This window comes from Carassius carassius, chromosome 10 (genome assembly GCF_963082965.1).
Source record: "Carassius carassius chromosome 10, fCarCar2.1, whole genome shotgun sequence".
Lineage (NCBI taxonomy): Eukaryota > Metazoa > Chordata > Actinopteri > Cypriniformes > Cyprinidae > Carassius > Carassius carassius.
The window spans coordinates 22,644,158-22,665,825 of record NC_081764.1 but is presented as its reverse complement, the minus strand read 5'-3'; the positions used below and the strand labels follow the sequence as shown (position 1 = coordinate 22,665,825).

At 37.0% G+C, this 21,668-nt stretch overlaps 1 protein-coding gene across 5 annotated transcripts in view; it reads right to left on the bottom strand.

Moving 5' to 3' along the window:
- The window catches only part of LOC132151963 (centrosomal protein of 95 kDa-like), a 308,535-nt gene that overhangs the window by 101,114 nt on the left and 185,753 nt on the right, over nucleotides 1-21,668 (bottom strand). For 3 of the 5 annotated variants that reach the window (XM_059560541.1, XM_059560542.1, XM_059560543.1), the window contains one exon: nucleotides 14,930-15,310. The exons of 1 other annotated variant lie outside the window; for it this stretch is intronic. In XM_059560541.1, the coding sequence (XP_059416524.1) occupies nucleotides 15,134-15,310 (177 nt within the window). In that variant the 3' untranslated portion in view covers nucleotides 14,930-15,133. Of the gene's footprint in view, nucleotides 1-14,929; nucleotides 15,338-21,668 lie in introns of those variants that run through there. One more of the 5 variants, XM_059560544.1, reaches the window with a different exon arrangement.

Sequence of the window (21,668 nt, the reverse complement as noted above, 5' to 3'; positions counted from 1 at the left end):
AGAAATTGTCAATTTTGAGGGAGTTGAAATTTGATTTTTATGATTTTACTAGTAATTATGTTTGGCAGTGAGCTGTTCATATATGTAATGTTCCTGGTTTGCAAGTTTGCTCCACAAAAGAAATTGGTCCAGGAAATATGAAAATGAGGATGTTCATGATTCAATGTCCAAAACTAAAGACTTCAGGTAAAATAATGTTTTTTGTTTTTATTTTTTTATTTTTACTTATTTTTTCATAATCATCAGTGTAAATTGAAACCAGACACTTTATGCATTTCAAATGCAGGGAGACGTTACAAACACTTATGGAGACTTTGAGAAACTGGCTTTGAGAAGATATCTTGCAAGGCAACCTAGGGCCTGGTTTAAAGGGAGCACGTTCAAACTACAGCAGTTTAATGATGCACCTACCTTTTGCAGTGTAATCTTCCTGTGTGTTGTACATGCATTTAATTCACTGGATTTGTTTGTAATTGTAAAAGGAAAGAAGTCATAATTATACTAGATTATTTTATTGTAATATTGGACCTGTAAACTGATTATTTTCAATCAACATTTCATTTTGTTCTTACACAAATAATCTGTACAACAGACATTGAATGAAACAACATTTACAGCACAATATACAGTACAGATCAAAAGTTTGGACACACCTTCTCATTCAAAGAGTTTTCTTTACTTTTATGAAAATTGTAGATTCACACTGAAGGCATCAAAACTATGAATTAACACATGTGGAATTATATACATAACAAAAAAGTGTGAAACAACTGAAAATATGTCATATTGTAGGTTCTTCAAAGTAGCCACCTTTTGCTTTGATTACTGCTTTGCACACTCTTGGCATTCTCTTGATGGGCTTCAAGAGGTAGTCACCTATAATGGTCTTCCAACAGTCTTGAAGGAGTTCCCAGAGATGCTTAGCACTTGTTTGCCCTTTTGCCTTCACTCTGCGGTCCAGCTCACCCCAAACCATCTCGATTGGGTTCAGATCCAGTGACTGTTGAGGCCAGGTCATCTGGCGCAGCCCCCCCCCCATCACTCTCCTTCTTGGTTGAATAACCCTTACACAGCCTGGAGGTGTGTTTGGGGTCATTGTCCTGTTGAAAAATAAATGATGGTCCAACTAAACGCAAACCGGATGGAATAGCATGCGGCTGCAAGATGCTGTGGTAGCCATGCTGGTTCAGAATGCCTTCAATTTTGAATAAATCCCCAACAGTGTCACCAGCAAAGCACCCCCACACCATCACATCTCCTCCTCCATGCTTCACGGTGGGAACCAGGCATGTAGAGTCCGTCCGTTCACCTTTTCTGCGTCGCACAAAGACACGGTGGTTGGAACCAAAGATCTCAAATTTGGACTCATCAGACCAAAGCACAGATTTCCACAGGTCTAATGTCCATTCCTTGTGCCCAAACTTTAGCCCAAACAAGTCTCTTCTGCTTGTTGCCTTTCTTTAGCAGTGGTTTCCTAGCAGATATTCTATCATGAAGGCCTGATTCACACAGTCTCCTGTTAACAGTTGTTCTAGAGATGTGTCTGCTACTAGAACTCCGTGTGCCATTGACTTGGTCTCTAATCTGAGCTGCTGTTAACCTGCGATTTCTAAGGCTGGTGACTCGGATGAATTTATCCTCTGCAGCAGAGGTGACTCTTGGTCTTCCTTTCCTGGGGTGATCCGCATGTGAGCCAGTTTCTCTGTAGCGCTTGATGGTTTTTGTGACTGCACTTGGGGACACTTTCAAAGTTTTCCCAATTTTTCAGACTGACTGACCTTCATTTCTTAAAGTAATGATGGCAACTCGTTTTCCTGTACTTAGCTGCTTTTTTCTTGCCATAATACAAATTCTAACAGTCTATTCAGTAGGACTATCAGCTGTGTATCCACCTGACTTCTGCACAACAAAACGGATGGTCCCAACCCCATTTATAAGGCTAGAAATCACACTTATTAAACCTGACAGGGCACACCTGTGAAGTGAAAACCATTTCAGGTGACTACCTCTTGAAGCTCATCAAGAGAATGCCAAGAGTGTGCAAAGCAGTAATCAAAGCAAAAGGTGGCTACTTTGAAGAACCTACAGTATGACATATTTTCAGTTGTTTCACACTTTTTTTATGTATATAATTCCACATGTGTTAATTCATAGTTTTGATGCCTTCAGTGTGACTCTACAATTTTCATAGTCATGAAAATAAAGAAAACTTTTTGAATGAGAAGGTGTGTCCAAACTTTTGGTCTGTACTGTATATATATATATAAAAAACATTTTGGTTATTTTTAGAATTACAGGGCTTTATTTCTCTGCAACAGCCTATGAGAACATTAAGTGGTTGCACATAGATTGACACCCGGAACTATTGAAATCACATTTATGTATCACCAAGTCAACTCAGGACTTCTCTCACAATTCTGATGGCAATTGTTATTCATGTGAACATATGGAAAGAATTATTTACGTGACACCTCAGTGATAACTCATGGATTTGATGATTTATTCACAGTGGAGAAGATAAATGTGTGAACCTAGGAGCTAGCACTGCACTGCAGACATGGCCAGTTGCATGGTTGTCTGCTCTAAATAAAATGTCATACTCTTAGAATAATAGATTTAACTGTAATAATATAATATTTATTGTTTATTTAAATCTCTGGTTTAAAAGGAAAATAGACCCAATATAGCTGAAATGGTTTTCTTAAATTTTATCTCTCAAAATAATGGGTGTTATTAAAAATGTGGAGATTAGCATTAATAAGTAAATGCAACCTCTTATTTACATGAGGCAAACAAAGCTACATGGTTTGCATTTTTAAGTATGTAATTGTAGGCGTATAAATATTAAAAAATTGTGTTAAATACCTGTTACTGCCATAATAATGACCCATTTCAAATGTTTACGTGCTTTACTGGTCTTTTTGTACTTAATAAGCATCCAATCAATGTGGTGTAGCATTTCTGAAATAGTATTCTTGTAAATATTTTAGTATTTTATATATATATATATATATATATACACATACATTTTTTTTTTGTAATACGCATGCAAAGTACAACAGTTAGTATATGGTGTTAAACAGTGGTGAAAACGGTTTTAAACGGTTAATTTTGAAATTATTTAATCTCAGAGATGTGGATTTAGACAGCGATTAAATTAACACATGACCTTGGGATTCGGCCGGAGATTTTAATGGGGATCATGGGAGAAAAAACAATAATGACATTCTGGATTCAAATGGCAATAAAATCACAGACTAACCTGTAAATGTTGATAATCGCTAACGTCCCCATGATAACCAATTACCCTTCGAATACCCTTGGCTATTATGTGCTTTTATCAGGTGGAACCAAACACACACCATTTTTCATTCATCTCCATTTTTGCACCATTTTGCACTCAGCAGCATCAGATGCCTCGTCAGTGTTAGCTCCTTTGATTTGTCCTGTTTCTGCCAGCTCCTCCAGGTAACTGGAAAACAAAATAAAAGATCATTCAATAATGCAGAAATTGTCTATTGATTTATAAATGTAATGATAAAAAAACTGCCCAGAGCAGCACATAATACACTAAAAATAACAGTAGTATGAATATAGAGTACTCCTACACTGAGAGCAGCTCATAGAACAGTAAAATAACTGTAATATAAATATTGAGTACCCCTGCCCTGAGAGCAGTGCATCGTTTATTAAAATAACAGTAATATGAATACTGAGTAATCCTGCCTTGAAGGCAGCACATAGATCAGTAAAAATATCAGTAATATGAATATTGAGTACTCCTACCCTGAGAGCAGCACGTAACACTAAACATAACAGTAATATGAATATTGAGTACTCGTGCCCTGAGAGCAGCACATATCTTAGTAAAATAATAGTAATATGAATATTGAGTACATCTGCCCTGAGAGCAGCACATAATACACTAAAAATAACAGTAATATGAATATTGATTACTCCTGCCCTGAAAGCAGCACATAGTTTAATAAAATAATAGTAATATGAATATTGAGTACTTCTGCCCTGATAGCAGCATATAGTTCAGTAAAATAATAGTAGTATGAATATAGAGTACTCCTATGCGGAGAGCAGCTCATAGAACAGTAAAAATAACTGTAATATGAACATTGAGTACTCCTGCCCTGAGAGCAGCGCATCGTTTATTAAAATAACAGTAATATGAATACTGAGTATTCCTGCCCTGAGAGCAGCACATAGATCTGTAAAAATAACAGTTATATGAATATTCAGTACTCCTACCCTGAGAGCAGCACATAGTTTAGTAAAATAACAGTAATATGAATATGGAGTACTTCTGCCCTGAGAGCAGCCCATAATACACAAAAAATAACAGTAAAATGAATATTGATTACTCATGCCCTGAGAGCAGCACATATTTTAGTAAAATAATAGTAATATGAATATTGAGTACTTCTGCCCTGAGAGCAGCACATAGTAGTGTTGTCACGGTACCAAAATTTCAGTATTCGGTACCGATACCAGTGAAAGGTTCTCGGTACCAATTTCGGTACCAAAGCAAAACACAAAAATATGCTAATTAAAAAAAAAATAACTTTTTAGCACTAAAAATAAAACCAATGCCATTCTTTATACTTATTTACAATTGTGTTTAAAGTTTTTCTACAAGTTATATAATTATGAAAAACAGTAAACAAGTTTCACCCAAATTTAATTTGTCTTTTAATTTATGAAATCTTAACACATTTTATTTTTGGTAAATGAAGGGGATTTGCTATTAAAATTAAAACATGGAAGAAATATTGTGATTTATTTCTTTAAAAAATAAAGTTTTATAAATTTTTTCAACAGTAGTAGCAGTATCACATACAGTTGACTAAATAATAGTAATATTTTTAGCACAATGCCTTTATTTAAAAATTTACTTTTAGGCCTAATGAATGCATATTTGTCATTTTAACTGAACTTAAGACTGGTGGTGATGCTTAAGATATTTTTGGTCATTGAGGGTTTCTGTAAAAAAAATAGTAATAGATCATATTAATTATTATTAAAAGATAATACTACTACTAATTCTACTAATTCTACTATCATACTAATGTATATACTATGAATTGATGAGCTGCTGGGCTCATGAATATTAATCACGTTGTCTGCGTTCGGTCAAAATGATTTGCTGAAATCAAAACAGGGCCGGTAAGAGATCAGTGCCAGCCAATGAAATTGCCATTTGCGCATTAGCTCCGCCCACTACCGGAGAAACCGGTATGTCTTCTGCTTTTTCGAAAATGAATATGAATAATTCTAAATGAACTACATTACTTTGACAGGAGAAGACAACAAAGAATAGTTTACATATAGCATCTCGATTCAGCGTGGTAAGACTCTCGCTCTCTCTCTCTTTGCATGTGTGAGAAACAGCGCTATCAGTAAAGCAACGGTGATTCGTGCGCCTTCACAAAGAGATTACAGAGCATCAAATACAGGTGCGCTGTGCGTCCATTGAGATGAACTGAAAAGTTCAGATCGCTTGATGGAGAGAAAACACTGAAGCTCAGATGCTGAAATTAATGCAAGCGTCATGCGCTTCAGTCTACGTAGTACACAAACCCGCATGTCTCTGCCAGTCATTAATTCACACAGAGACGCCCAGAACACGGATTCATATTTCAAACAACTTTTGCGGCTTAACATTTACAGATACTGGTCCATATGGAGATTTGATTTGATTTGATTAATTTATGCTAACTTTAACAAATTCCATAACTGTCCATATTAAAATGTAGGTTTCATTTTCATGACTGGATTTTGAGATTCCGTCCTCGTTTTCTGCTTCGCGGAAATCATAGCGCTGAACCGGGTTTGAACGGGACCTCGGTACTACCGGTACTTAAAGAAACCTGGTACCGTCACATTTAAATTTTTTTAGTACCGACTTGGTACCGAAGTACCGGGTCTTTTGACAACACTAGCACATAGTTTAGTAAAATAACAGTAATATGAATATGGAGTACTTCTGCCCTGAGAGCAGCCCATAATACACTAAAAATAACAGTAATATGAATATTGATTACTCGTGCCCTGAGAGCAGCACATATTTTAGTAAAATAATAGTAATATGAATATTGATTGCTCCTGTCCTGAAAGCAGCACATAGTTTAGTAAAATAATATTAATATGAATAGACCCCTTAAAAGTTTGTAAACATTCCAACGTCTCCGGGTGGGCGGGGCTTAGCTGGAGGCAAAAAGAGGCACGGACGCAATGTTGACAAGCGTAAGCTAGCATGTTTTAGGAGGGATTTATTAAACATGGATGCAGAAGAAGGTTCGGAACTGTCCGAATATGTACAGTCCCTGACTCTGCGGGACCGTGACAGCTTTTTTTTTCTTATTAACTCTCGCGGATGGAAGCAGGCTACCTGACCCGTATGCCATACGGCCATATGAATTACTTTTGGGTGGTATGGGAAATTTTGTCAAGGCTTATTTTCTAATGTAACCTATCGCTGGGCTATGATTAGCAATGTGTATTATTTTAAGAGACCATTCAAAGGATGGCACACACATCTATCGCTGTATGTTTGTTTAACATTTGAACTAGCTAGTGCGCTGAAGGTTGGCGACTTTTCACCTATAAAACAGAAACTTGCTGATTTACTTGATAAAACCAACACACCAGTTCATATGCATAGATTATTTTACCTCATATGAAGTGTGCACTGCAAACACGAGCATTATTTATGATCATCTCGGTCCATTCTGTATGCCGTATTGCATTCAACCACAATTGTCTTCTTGATTTCTGTGAAGGAATGTCTGCCAGGATCCGGTAAAACTTTAGTTTTTAAACAAAAGTGCTGTTCCTTCTATTCTGGCAGCCAAAAACCCAACAAGAAGACATTTTAAAGTCAAAACTTCAAACTTTTAGCGCTCCTGCAATGAATTCTGCCTTATGTTTTACCTCCAGCTAGAGCGGGGACGTCACAGTGATGTAGGCGATTAAGGGGTCTATATGGAGTTTTCCTGCCCTAAAAGCAGCACACAGTTCATTAAAAATAACAGTTATATTGAGTACTCCTGCCCTGAGAGCAGTGTTAATACAAATGCTAACGCTAACTGACTGATGTAATGTCAAGGAGATATGAATGAGTACTTTTTAGCTCATTACGGTTTCACAGACAGCATGGAAACATTGGAAAAGCATGTTTTACTCCAGTTACCTCATTATTTTATTCTCTATTATTATTACTCTATTATTTTTTTTTTTTTGTAATACGCATGCAAAGTACAACAGTTAGTTGTACGCCTCTGCTTAAAATTCATTGGTTGAATCTGTAAACCAATCACTTTCCTTTCTGCCCTCAGAACATGTTTGAGTAAGTAAAACTCCCATCTGCTAAATTCCAGCGATATCGTCGACTTGATTGCACAGATATTATTTAAACTGATCTGAGCTGGATGATGACATCATTGAATTCAATGATGAACTGCCTTTTTGCTTTATTGACACTATTTTCCTATTAAATGCTGTTCAGTTAATTCATCACAATCTGTATTGTTAAAAACGCTGTATAAATAAAGGTGACTTGACTTGTCTTTGCAAGGCTAGAAAGAGCTAATATGAGGGATGAGACTCCAATAATGTCTCGAGATGTAACTTTTCTTGGGTTGAACTGAAATTCCCTTTTTATATTGTAAAACTGAAAATACAGAACACACAGAATACACATACATGCACACTTATATAAAGCAAAACAAACTACTGGCAAGTAAATTACCCATTTCTGAAAGCAACAATGACACTTCGTTAAAGTAGTCCTATTATGCCCCTTTTTACTAAATGTAATACAAGTATCAGGTGTCCCCAGAATGTGTCTATGAAGTTTCAGCTCAAAATACCCTACAGATTATATAATTTTGAAAATGACTATTTTGAGAGGAAGAAGGCTGTTTTCATGCATGCATCTTTAAATACAAATAAGCTGTTGCTCTCCACCCCTTTTTTCCAGCTTGTATGTCAGATAGTCAGATTAAAAAATAAACAAATAAAAACCTGTTTGGTTTTGATTCTCATGTCTCTTGAACCAAATGTATGCACTTTAAAGCCATGAAGTTACAAAGTTACCATTATAGCATAAACACAGAAATAAGAGGATTTTCATGTCAGCTGTAATATTAGCTGGAAGATGGCGGCTGGGGGCATGCACAGTTTGGCAGGAGCTATGCGTTTTCTTCTAAAACCCCCAGACTATCTAATGCAGCCATCTGGATGCCTTTTACAAAGTTGGATAACAATTTTGTATATTTTAACACTATTAATTGTGTCTGTTAAGCATTGTTGTCTGCAAGAGAATCAAAACTGCGTGTACACACAAACCAACAAGAGCTATCACCTTCTATATTCCAAATTCCTCAATAATATTCCTAATAAAACTTCATCTAAGCCGTGTGAGAGATCTCCATCAAACAACATTAATGTGATTTCTACTCAATTGGTGATTGTACTACTTTTGGCTGGAGACATCGAAGTTAATCCAGGCCCAACACCAGTGGTCAACACCATTTGCGCTACAGAAGAAACAACAGTGCCAACAAATAGTGGCCCTCAATACACCACCATCTGGTCACTGTCAAATCGCCTGTTTGACCCACCTCTGGGCGCTGTGGGCCCTGTGGAGTTCCCGAGTCTTGGGCTGTTTGGTGGTGGTAGCCCTGATGGCGCCTCTTCCTGGTTCGGCGGGAACCAGCGTTGGCTGGTGGTGTGGAGTGCGGAGGCGTGGGCGGCCTTGGAGGGGCTGTTTCGCCGTGTGTGGGGGGCGGTGCTGGCTTTGCTGGGCTGGGGCTCTCCATGGGCTCGGCAGAGATCGTGCCAGTAGCGGCGAGCTCGCCGGGGAGGCTGCACTGCAGGAGGGACGCGGCGGTAGTGTGCACTGGTGAGCGTGTGACTCCGCTAACACAAACAACTGTTGCTGACTTGTGGGTCATTCTTTATTTGTGGTGGCAAGTGGTGTCCCTCTACTTTAAAACAGTTTAAATAAACTTTAAATACCATTAAAAAAATTGTTGTTGCATTTTTGTATTCTGTAGGATAAAAACAATTTTTGCACTATTAATAATTACATTTTTGAATTAAAATACATATTTTATTGGGTTTGAGAGATTACTTTTGTAACAAAATATGCATGTTCCCGCCATACCTCAGAGAGGTTTCATAGAATGTAATGGCAACAATATAAAAATTTTACACTAATAAAGTGGTTATATTGTGAATATAGATTTAATTCAACATGTACAATTCTATTAAATTGTTTTTAAAAATACATATTTTGTAATATTTAAGAAAAAAGTAGTGTCCCCCAAATTCATGTCTGTGGTGTTACATCAATGGACATCGTCCCTTTAAGAAAAGGAGGAAATCTATTTGGACTACTTCCTGTGTGTAAAGGCCATTGCAGGTGCTGGTTGATCTGAGGGGTGCATGGTGAGTACATTCTTTCTTATTAATTTTCTTAAAGTTAGCTAAATTCCTGACAATTTCATGTGTCGCACTTTATTAGTGTCTGTGGTGTTATGTTGATAACTTGCAGATTTTACAAATTTTAATAAAAATTTTGATAATTGCATGTTTATTCATATCTCCAAAATATGCCCTGATCTTTCAATCATCATTATGGCAGCCTCCATTTTAGAAAAGTCTGGATTTAGGCTAATTTGTCTGTGGTGTTACTGTCTGTGGTGTTACTGCCTATCCTGGTAACACCACAGACTCTATAGTAACTCCACAGACAATATACAACCAGCAATGTTGTATTTTTAATAAAACACATAGAACAGCCATAATCACATAATTGTATCTCTCTTGTCAGGTATGGCAAGATTAACTGCTGCTGAAAAGCATCGTCTTTATAGACAGCGCAGAGATGCAGACCCAGTTCCCAATCCATTGTGCAGACAACTTTTTGAGAGAGTGAGAAACAGTGTTTATGTATTTATGTGTTTATATTTATGTGTTTATGTTTTTTTATAATTTTTATTCAGTTTTTCTCTAAATGTTCTTTTATCAGAGAAGATAGTTCTTTTAATCTTGTAATCTTACTCATGATGAATTTCAGTATTTTGCTCAAACTTTATATATATATATATATATATATATATATATATATATATATATATATATATATATATATATATACAGGTCGTTCTAAAAAAATTAGCATATTGTGATAAAGTTCATTATTTTCCATAATGTAATGATAAAAATTAAACTTTCATATATTTTAGATTCATTCCACACCAACTGAAATATTTCAGGTCTTTTATTGTTTTAATACTGATGATTTTGGCATACAGCTCATGAAAACCCAAAATTCCTATCAGTAATTTATGTATTTATTAATTATTACCTAAAGTTGCATATCCCTGCTCATTTTAGAACAAACCAAAATTTTATTTCAAATATTGGTAACACCATAGACATAAGTGGTTGTTTCACCAGTGTTTGATTCAAATTATTTAAAAATCAAAATTTTTATTAAGCTTCAATTTTAATGGATATATAATATTAAACTAATTTTACATGCATAGCAATACATTTTATTAAAAGAAAACAAACATTTTTAAAATTTCTGCCTCTCATTTGCCACCCCAATTGAAGAATGACCCTTTTGCAATGTTAATCAACAGACTCCTCCAATAAAACACAGGAATCCAGTCTTCAAAAGGCACAGAACCAACAAAATATTTCGCACATTAAATCAGGCAAGGGTAGTTTGGGATCCGTTATCAAAAGTAAAGGGACTATTTGGCGGACACTTAAATACACGTAGTATGAAACCAAAATGTGAACAACTGGAACATCTGTTGTGCAGTTCCAATATTGACTTTTTAGGACTTTCAGAGACATGGTTAACCCATTCTTCCCCTGAGGCTGTTGTAAATATGCCTGGGTATAATGTATTTAGAAAGGACAGAAATAATGGGAGGGGTGGGGGAGTAATAATGTATGTTAGAAATACTTTAAAGTGCACAATGATTGAATGGCCAAGTGAAATTGTTTTGGAATGTGTAGGTGTTGACATATCACTTTCTGCAACAATGTCTTTTGTTATAGTGTGTATATATAGAAAGCCTACTGCAAAAAATGATTTTTATGAACAACTTAAACTTCTCCTTAAACACAGTGATAAAAGCAAGGAAATTATTTTAATGGGTGATTTTAATATTAACTGGAATATAAAGAGGGAACGAACGACTCTTAAACAAATTACTGACTATTATAATTTAACACAAATGATAAAAACACCAACCAGAATAACAAACCATTCGGAAACTCTAATAGATCTGTTATTCACAAACCACGCTGAGAGGATGAGTAAAACATACAATCTCATTACAGGGCTTTCTGATCATAATATTGTATTTTTCTCCCGAAAATTAAGTAAAAAGCGATTTCATTCATCTACATTTAATAACCATTACAATTTTATTCCAAAACATCTACATCAAAATCTTGATATTACTCTAAATGAAGTAAATTGGTCTGGATTATTTTCTGATAAAGATATTGAAACCAACTCTCAGATATTTAACGCTAAAATTACAGATGTTATGGAGCCTTTTATTAAAAGAGGAAAAGGTAAAAAAGGGGGAAATCATCTACCCTGGTTGAATAATCACTGCAAAATACTTATGAAAGAAAGAGACATCTTATTCAAAGTGTTTTTAAAATCTGGTCTTACCATTGATAGGCAAAGATTTACTTCCATGAGAAATAAAACAACTCATACCTTACGTAAAGCCAAAGCAAATTTTTTCTTGGATGTCATTACAAGTGCAAATGGAAATGGCAAAATAATATGGCAAAGTATCAATAAACTAATTGGAAAGCAAAATAAAATGGACAATGATAGATTGGAAATAAAAGTTAACAACGAGCTGCTATATAATCCAAAAGAATTAGCAACTGAATTCAATAATTTCTTTATTAATTCTGTCAATGAAATAACACAAATGTTTAGTTCCACAGAGATCGTTTGTAAGCCTATTAATCCTGGACAGCCGGTCTTCAGGTTAGAGCAAATAACTGATCTTGAAGTGGCTAACATTATTAAGTCCATGAAACCATCAAAGGCCAAAGATGCACTTGGCCTTGATACATATTTTTTAAAAATACACAAAGACGTGCTGGTATGCCCGCTAACACATCTGATAAATCTATCAATTAAAATGGCAGTTGTTCCATCAGGATGGAAGGTGGCTATAGTCTCACCAATTTTTAAATCAGGAGACAAAACAAACATCTCAAATTATCGCCCCATCAGCATCCTCCCTAAGGTTGCAGAAAAGTGGATCGCTGCTGAATAAACATCTCAGTAATGGCCATTCTCTCCTGCACCCCATGCAATTTGGGTTTCGCCAGTACCACTCCACAGAGACTGCAGACTGTGTCTTCGTAGAAACAGTGAAATCCTCGCTTGATAAAACCACATGTGTTGGTGCAGTCTTTTTGGATTTAAAGAAGGCGTTCGATACAGTAGATCATCGAGCCCTTCTGTCTAAACTGACTCACTTCAACTTTGCAGAAGATGCGCTAGTTTGGTTTCAATCTTACTTGTCCAACAGAAGAAAAGCTGTGAGTGTTAGTGGCACTATGTTGTCTTACCTTGAATGTTCAGCAGGAGTCCCACAAGGATCTATTGTTCTCTCTATATATAAATGATATGCCAAACATTTGTCAAAAAGTCCATTTCCAAATGTATGCTGATGATGCACCTGCTAAAAGCACACAGGAAGCATCATCCATTCTTACATCAGCACCGGAGAATATTCAGCATTGGCTGCTTAAATCCTGCCTACTATTGAACAAAAAGAAAACTGTTACCATGATTTTCTCAAAAAAATTCATAAAGCTGGAGCGGTCCAATGTGTTCCTGGGGGGAGTGGAACTTGACATTGTTGAAGAGTTCAAGTACCTCGGGGTATGATATTCTCACATATAGATTACTGCATCACAACCTGGTCACTTACTGGAAATACAATTTTAAAACCCATAGAAATGTTATTCAAAAAATCTATAAAAATACTTGATCAAAAGCCTCTGTCATTCCATCAGTGTAATATTTTGGCAAAATACAATATGCTCAATTTTGAAAATTTTATTAATTTTAAAAATAGCTGTTTAATTTATAAAGTTTTTCACGGATTGCCCCCACCTTCTCATTCCACATACATCAAACCTAGGCCTGACAGAGGTTTTTGCACCAGAGCCTCATTTAGAGGAGATATAGAGATCCCGCACAGAAAAACTACCTTTGGACAAACTGTTCTGTCTATCAGAGGAGGTCATTTTTGGAACAGCCTCCCAACAAATATTAGAGAATGTCCTACTTACTGCACATTTAAAATGCACCTTAAACAGTTTCTTAAAAGTTCCCAGATATGTCCTCATTTTGACTAACTTTATTGATGTAATCTGCCTGAATGTGTGCTAATGTGTCTCTTGCTTGATACTGTTTATTGTCTGTTCTTTTATGTTGTATTATTTTTATGTTGTTGTCTTCCTGCCTCGGGACTACAGGTGAAAATTAGCATTTATGCTATAACCTGGCTCATTTACAGTCTGTACAGAAATGTTAGATTGTTCATTAATGTGCACTGTCCCGAACAAATAAATAAATAAATAATAAAAAAAAAATAATAATAATTTACATGTTATATTGCCTTACACGGTCCTTAATATGAAAACAATAACTTACAGATAAACAGTGCCTCAGGAACGGTGAAAAGAGAAAACTTAGATACACCTTCTATCAAGCCATGTGCTATCGCTACTCCTTGCTTTTGATTAAACAAAATGTCTGAACAGAAATTATATGGCAGTCTTACCCAATTAATAATTTCAATATATATATATATATATATATATATAATATTAATCAATTATAAATATTTCCATTTTGGCCTAATATTTTCCCTAACTTTAGAGACTGATTGTTTCTATGTAAATTAATTTTGGGCTACACTTTATTTTAAGGTGTCCTTGTTACAGTGTAACTATGCATTTAAGTACTGAGTAATTTTAATCAACTACATATACTTATTAAAAGGTTAGGGTTAGGGTTTGGCTTATAGTTACTTTCATGTTATTATGCATAATTAATTGTTATTATAATACTAAGTAAATGGGACCCACTTTATATTAAGTGGCCTTAACTACTATGTACTTACATTTTAAATAATAATTTAGTACAATGTACTTAGTGTACATACATGTTTTTACATTGTACTTATATTAAAAAAAACTACATGTAATTACATCTGTATTTAATTTCTGTAATTACATTTATAATTACACTGTTGACCCATACTTTACACCTTAACCCACCCTTAAACTTACCCATACCTCCAACCCTCTCCCTAACCTTACCCCTATCCCACCTCAATAGCAGCAAAAGTGTTTTACAATACAATGTGAACACAATAAGTACATTGTACTTATTTTCCTATGTAAGTATATAGTAGTTAAGGCCACCTAATATAAAGTGGGACCAGTAAATGTAACGCATAACAAGGTCACCTTAAAACAAAGTGTTACCGAATTGTTTATAAAAACACCTAATTCATAAAATTAGAGATTCAATAAATAGTCATGGCATTATTTAAGTGTTATGACATTGAAAAATGTTTAGTTTGATGTGAAAACCAAAATACAATCATGATTTGTTCATATTGACACGTTAACTTTCGAAGCATTTTCAAGGTAAGAAACAATTAAAGGCTTCTTAGAAATAAGGTCAAGGAAAATGGAAGTCTCATTAAAAAGTTCCTCAAAGGGAAAAGTGATTGCACATGCTGTCCTATAGAAAAAACTTACAGTCCAACAACCTTCCAACATAAACTGGTTAAACCTGATACAACATCAACTTCTGGGAAACAGTATTAAATATGAATATTGATACAAATATTTAATATTAAATGACATTAAATACAATAAAAACAATATTACAGTAATGTTAATGTTTTAAAAGAGCTATGTAAGTACAAGCGGTTCACAAATTACATTTCATCTACTTAATTTCAAGGTAATCTACCTAAAGAATAACGTATGCAAGACATAGGAGATCAACATCAATCACAGCTTAATTGGCTAGTGATTACTGCACACAGCTGGTGGTGTACTGGAAAGATGCCATTTGTACACGCTTCTGTATGCGTTCCACATCCAAGTCTCTGAAATAATTATTTTCGTCATTGTGAATGATGACATTCTGCAGCTCACCAATCTCTTTCTCCATCTTATTTCTTAACTCTCTTTTCATTTTCTGCAGAGCCTGTTAGAAATGCATACTTTTAGAACTCTTTATTTTGGAGGGGAAAAAAATGACAGATTTAAGTAAACATACATAAACCAAATATATCAATTAGACATCTGCTATATTATATTTAGGATCATACAGACAGACACGCACCCACATTTTTTATATATATATATAATAGTGCTGGGCAATGATAATTGTTTTTTTTTTTTTGGTCTGGGCACATGCACAAAAGTTCCAACTTTTTCACACATTTTGTTTCATTTAAAAGTACCGTTATATGAACAATGTGCAATAACATTTGGTTTGCACACACTTTAAACAAATAAGGTGCTTTCACAGGAGTATTTATTTTACATAGTAGCAGTTAAAATATTTATTGTAAATCTTAACTTATAACATTAATGTAATCAAATTAAAAACAAACTATTTGCCACTGCCAGGGCATTAACGTTTATATAGAAAATATTTTATAGATTGTTACAGAAAAACAAGTTATGCTCAGAGTCCAGAGTCTCGATCAAAATAGTATAACAAGCACCTTCAAAGTAGAGACCTGCACAATCGCGGGACCCAACGCAACAGAGTGTGGCACTTTATTTGCTATAGTTTAGAATATGGTTATAAAATATGACAAGAACTCAGAGTTGAACAGTGTCAGAACAAATTCATTTTGATAATATCAGATAACTTTGAAGGAAAGGTACACAATGAATTAATCAACCAAAAATTCTGACAAAATGTTAATATGACAATATTTACATAGCTATCAATAGTTTGTTGACCAATTACCAAGCAATTCTGAATTTTGTTCAGCCTGGTGTAAAAAGGTTGCATTAGCAATTAAAGAAAAAACACTTTACATAAAACATGGTCAGGTCAAAGTTTCTGAATATTTTTTTGTCCCAAATCTTTTTTTTATTTTACTGGTAGTCCACTGTATAAAGAATTGTGGGGTATAATGTCACAGCTTAGTTTATTTTGCTGTACTTACTGTACACATAAGTGTTCGTTCAGGTTAAGGAGAGCTCGGTTCAGTGTTGCTGTCTGAGAGACACGGCTCTCTGCATGCGCTCCGAACACGGCACATTTTTCCGCATCTTGTGTTTGAATGCTTTAAACTCTTTTGAATGTTTAAATGGGCAAGGCTTAAAAACACAGGTAAATGATAAGATTTCATGATGATGCGCAGCCCGTTAACTGTACTGGGGGGCCCTCCCTCAGCAATATACAAATTGACAATTGTATGGCAGGTATATAACAAAAAGCAGTTATGTATGTACAGGTATATTATGTGCAAAATTTAAGTGAACACTTAGTATGCGTGTTACATAAATAAGTGTGTGTATATAAATATAAATAGTGTAGTGTGTTCCACAGTTATTATCAAGTGTTCATTAGATGGATTGTCTGAGGGAAGAAACTGTTCCTGTGTCTGGTCATTCTGGTGCTTAGTGCTCTGTAGCGTCGATCAGATGGCAACAGTTCAAAGAGGGAGTGTGCTGGATGTGAGGGGTCCAGAGTGATTTTGCCAGCCCTTTTGCTCATTCTGGATTAGTACAGTTCTTGAATAGAAGGGATGGTTGTACCGATGATTCACTCAGAAGTCCGGACTACCCTCTGTAGTCTTCTGAGGTCAGATTTAGAAGCTGAGCTGAACCAGACAGTTACTGAAGTGCAGAGGATGTATTCAATTATGGTGGAGTAGAACTGTTTCAGCAGCTCCTGTAGCAGGTTAAACATCTGTAGCTGGCGAAGGAAGTACAACCTCTGCTGGGCCTTTTTCACAATGGAGTCAATGTGAATGTCCCACTTCAGGTCCTAAAAGATAGTGGTGCCCAGGAACCTGAATGACTCCACTGCAGTCACAGTGCTGTTCATTATGGTGAGTGGGGGAGAGCATGGGGGTTTCTCCTGAAGTCCATAGTCATCTCCACTGTTTTGAGCATGTTAAGCTCCAGGTTGTTGAGAGTGTACCAGACAGCCAGCTCTTTAACCTGTGAACCTGCACCAGAACGCCCGCGTCCTCAACACCTCTAAACTCACACGTGTCAGTGTTTATGAATAGATTAAATGAAACGGGACAAATTGAATATTGACAAACTATATATCATTATAAATATCTAAGCCTCAAGCATTGACGACAGGTCGCTGTTTTTCAATGGAAAGCTTATAAAGACTGTATTTGCTACATTTGTGTAAGCAGTACACATCAAAACATGAATAATAGAAAGGCAGTACATACCAGATTCATCGTCATAAACACATCCACACCTTTAAGTCCTGGTTTAGTTAGAAAGGTAAGAGTCCACTGAACGACATCTCATGGAGCACGTTTAGTCCAACGAAGCAATAATGTTGTAATATGGATCATAATTACTTTGTATACATTTTAGTTCTTCAGTGACGGAACTGTTTGTGTCCGTTATGGAATGACTCGCTACGAAACTGCGTCTTGGTAGTAAAAAAAATTGCATGGTTTTGTGTCACAAACAGAATGAGACGATCCACAAAGAATAAAGTGAAAGAAAAGCGAAAGATAGTAAATTTTAATTCTGACTCTCTCGTGACAGCTCCTGACGCACTCTCCGACGCACACGTCAACTGATGGAGGCGGAACTTATAGCGAGCGCCTTTTTCTTTGTTTTATTTTTCAACAGTTTTTATATATGTGAGAGTGTGTTTTATGTTGAATGTGAATATATCTGCATGATTACCATGTGTTTGAGTGCAAATCAGATCGCTATTACTGTATAATCACGGCTATCAAAGTGAACGCGTCTATATGAATAGAGAAGTTGATTATTTACTTTATGGTGCATTTGTGTTATATTATCTGTATAAGTGGCCATCAGCACATCAGCACTTATTTGCATTGTAATTCATTGTAAATGCTGCATTTCTAGCAATCTCAGGATTTTTTGTAATTGGCATACAAAGTAAAAAAAAGTTTTATTTGTATTATTCTTATTGTATTTTTCTAGTGCTCAAATAAATTACTTATATGATGTCTAAGTTTCTGTCTAGTGTTTTATAATTGAAAAAAAAAAAACTATGTAGTGATTAATGACTAAATAGTTTGTAGAAGCCTTCAATAATAAATATATATTTTTTATATTGGGGGGGGGGGGTCTAGACAGTCTCATAAAAATATTTGCAGGAGTCTCATTTTTCATGATATCTTATTCAGATTTGAAATGGAAACTCATGAGACATGTGACTTTCAACCAATTACTTTTCTAGATGGCTCCAGGACTGATTTCATGTATTTTTATATCAAATAAAAAATATTTAATTGTGGTAAAAAAAAAAAAGTTTAAGGCACTTCAGTGTAAAGTGAAATAACCTTAATATTTTTGAGCATTATCAAATCTGGTTGATAAAAAGTAAAGCCCAAAGGATCTTCTTTCCAAAGACACCAAAATTATGTTTGTAACACACTGAAGTAAGAAACGTTACAATTTTAAGTTAGGTAACAGGTTAACCTCCTGTCTGTAAGGTGACACAATTTATTAATCTTTGTTAATGTTAATAAAAATCGAGTTATTCAATGTTCATAGTACATTAATGTTTACAAACACAACTTGTGATTTTAACAATGCATTAGTAAATGCTGAAATGAACATGAACTAAGATTAATAAATGCTGTGGAAATATTGTTCATTATTATTTATGTTATTTATATATGTTAACTAATGTAATTAACTAATGTTAACTAATGAACCTTACTGAAGAATGACCACAGATGAGGCATTAAGTGCATGGCACTGTGACCAACTTAACATTTTACAGAGTTTAATGTCAGTTTTTCAAGATCTGTTTTAATCGTGTAACTGTTCATAGATTTGAACAAAGAAAGAAATAAAGTATTACTACGCACAGGCCGTATTGATTGCAAATACAAAAATAAGACAAGTAAAGAAAACGCGGTGCTTATTAAAATAATCACCCTTTACTTAAGTATATTGTGACGAGTGGGGCGGGGCCGAGGGATGTGGGAACACGAGCGAGGCCAGTGGAGTGATTGGGAAATCAGCCACACCTGCGACCCACCACCGGTCTCGAGTCCCACAGAGGAGATGGAACGATATAAAACTGGAGCGACGACAGTGAAGGACGAGAGAGGACCAGGCCTGGGCTTTATTTTATGTTTTGGTTTTGATTGGTGCGCATCAGTCGTCTGTGAGGGGCTGATGCGCTTTTTTGTGTTTATTTTTGTAATTAAAGTGTCATTTGATTGTCTGCCGGTTCCCGCCTCCTTCTTCCCGATGATTATGGAGATTTGATTATTACAGTGTTGCCGAAGCCCGGGAGAAGGAGGGACGCGCTGCTGAAGATCCCTCGAAGCTGTGGTGAATCCGCGGTGCCATCGAGCTGGCGGGGAGGATGCCGCCATGGACGCTCGAGGCGGTGGGCTGGAGTGAGCTGCTGGGGACGGGCGAGCTCGCTGCCGGCCGCCCGCGATGTGGAGGGGCGGCTGCCGTCCGTGAGGGAGCGGAGGAGTCGGCGCCGTTCGCCAGAGAGCCGGAGCCTGCTGCCGTCCGCCTGAACGGGGGACTCCTGCCGGCTGCCCAAAACCGGAGGAGCCGTCGCCATCCACCGGGCGGCGGAGGAGTGTCGTACCGTCCGCCGAGGGCCGTCCAGTGCCACCGCCAGGCTCCGCGGAGGAGATCACCCAGTTGGTGGAGGGCCGAGCAGCAGTGCGTCTGGGAACCGGAATTTTTTATTTTTTTCCTCTCTCCCCTCTCTCGTCTCTGTCGCTCCTCCTTCCATCTCCTTTTCTCTCGCCTCGTCTGTCCTACCCCCAGGTTCCCGCAGGTCCCCATGAGCGGTCCCCCCCAGAAGGAGGGGGGGGGGTAGAGCGCAGTCTCGAGGGTACCCCCCGTCCTGCGAGGGGCGATGGGGGTATGTGACGAGTGGGGCGGGGCCAAGGGATGTGGGAACACGAGCGAGGCCGGTGGAGTGATTGGGAAATCAGCCACACCTGCGACCCACCACCGGTCTCGAGTCCCACAGAGGAGATGGAAGGATATAAAACTGGAGCGACGACAGTGAAGGACGAGAAAGGACCAGGCCTGGGCTTTATTTTATGTTTTGGTTTTGATTTGTGCACATCAGTCGTCCGTGAGGGGCTGATGCGCTGTTTTGTGTTTATTTTTGTAATTAAAGTGTCATTTGATTGTCCGCCGGTTCCCGCCTCCTTCTTCCCGATGATTATGGAGATTTGATTATTACATATATGAAAACAGAAAACCGCTGTTAATAGGTTATATAATATTTCCAGTCTATGACTAGTAAAATAATAACAACTTACTCTGATGAACACAGCTCTCCTCAGAGTAGCTGCGAGTGCTGCGTCTTCTTCTTGTGTGACAGGTGTCAGAGTTAAGGCACGATACTGCCACCTGGGCACTCAACCAGGTACCAGTTACCAAGTATTTACATGTGGTGTCATCATAAGAGAACTGTTCATTTTAAATATTGCGGTTATCACTAATACCGGTATATCCTCATACACTATATTAACACAATATCGATAATTGTTTATTTGAATATCACGGTTATCGTCAATACCGGTATATCGCGACAGCCCCAATGTACACTATAGGCAGGACTATGAACATATGAACATAATTTATACTATTGCAATGGACAGTAAAGTGCATAGAAAATATTTCAGTGTGCAAATGGATAATTCAGTGTTCCTGGATGAACAGACAGTAGTGCAAGTAATAGCAAGTTACTGTTTTTTTGCTTGTTGTAAATAAATAAATCAGTCAGATGCAGTGTTGAAGAGGGGGAGGAGTCTGTGTGTTTGGCGTGGGGGGTGTTGTGGGGTGTCAGATGGCAAAATTCAGTAAGGAGACAGCTTTAGGGAAAAAGCTGTTCCTGAATCTTGTGGTCCTTGTCCGGAGGCTCCTGAAGGGCCTCCCGGAGGGCAGGAGGTTAAACAGTCTGTGGTCAGGGTGAGAGGAGTCCTTGAGAATGCTGCGAGCTCGTCGTAGACAGCGTTTCCTATGGATGTCTTCAAGAGCAGGAAGTGGTGTCCCTGTGATGCGTTGGGCAGTTTTCACCACCCTCTGCAGTGCTTTGCGGTCAGCCACTGAGCAGTTCCCATACCAGACTGTGATGCAACTGGTCAGGATGCTCTCGATCGCACACTAGTAAAAGTTCACCAGGATGGTTGAAGACAGCTGGTACTTCTTCAGTGTCCTGAGGAAGAAAAGGCACTGATGAGCCTTCTTGACCAGGATGGAGGTGTTTGTGGCCCAGGACAGGTCCTCCGAGATGGTGGTTCCCTGGAATTTGAAGCTGGAGACATGTTCAACAACAGATCCAGTCTGTATCCAGATCAGAGGGTCACTGCAGTCAC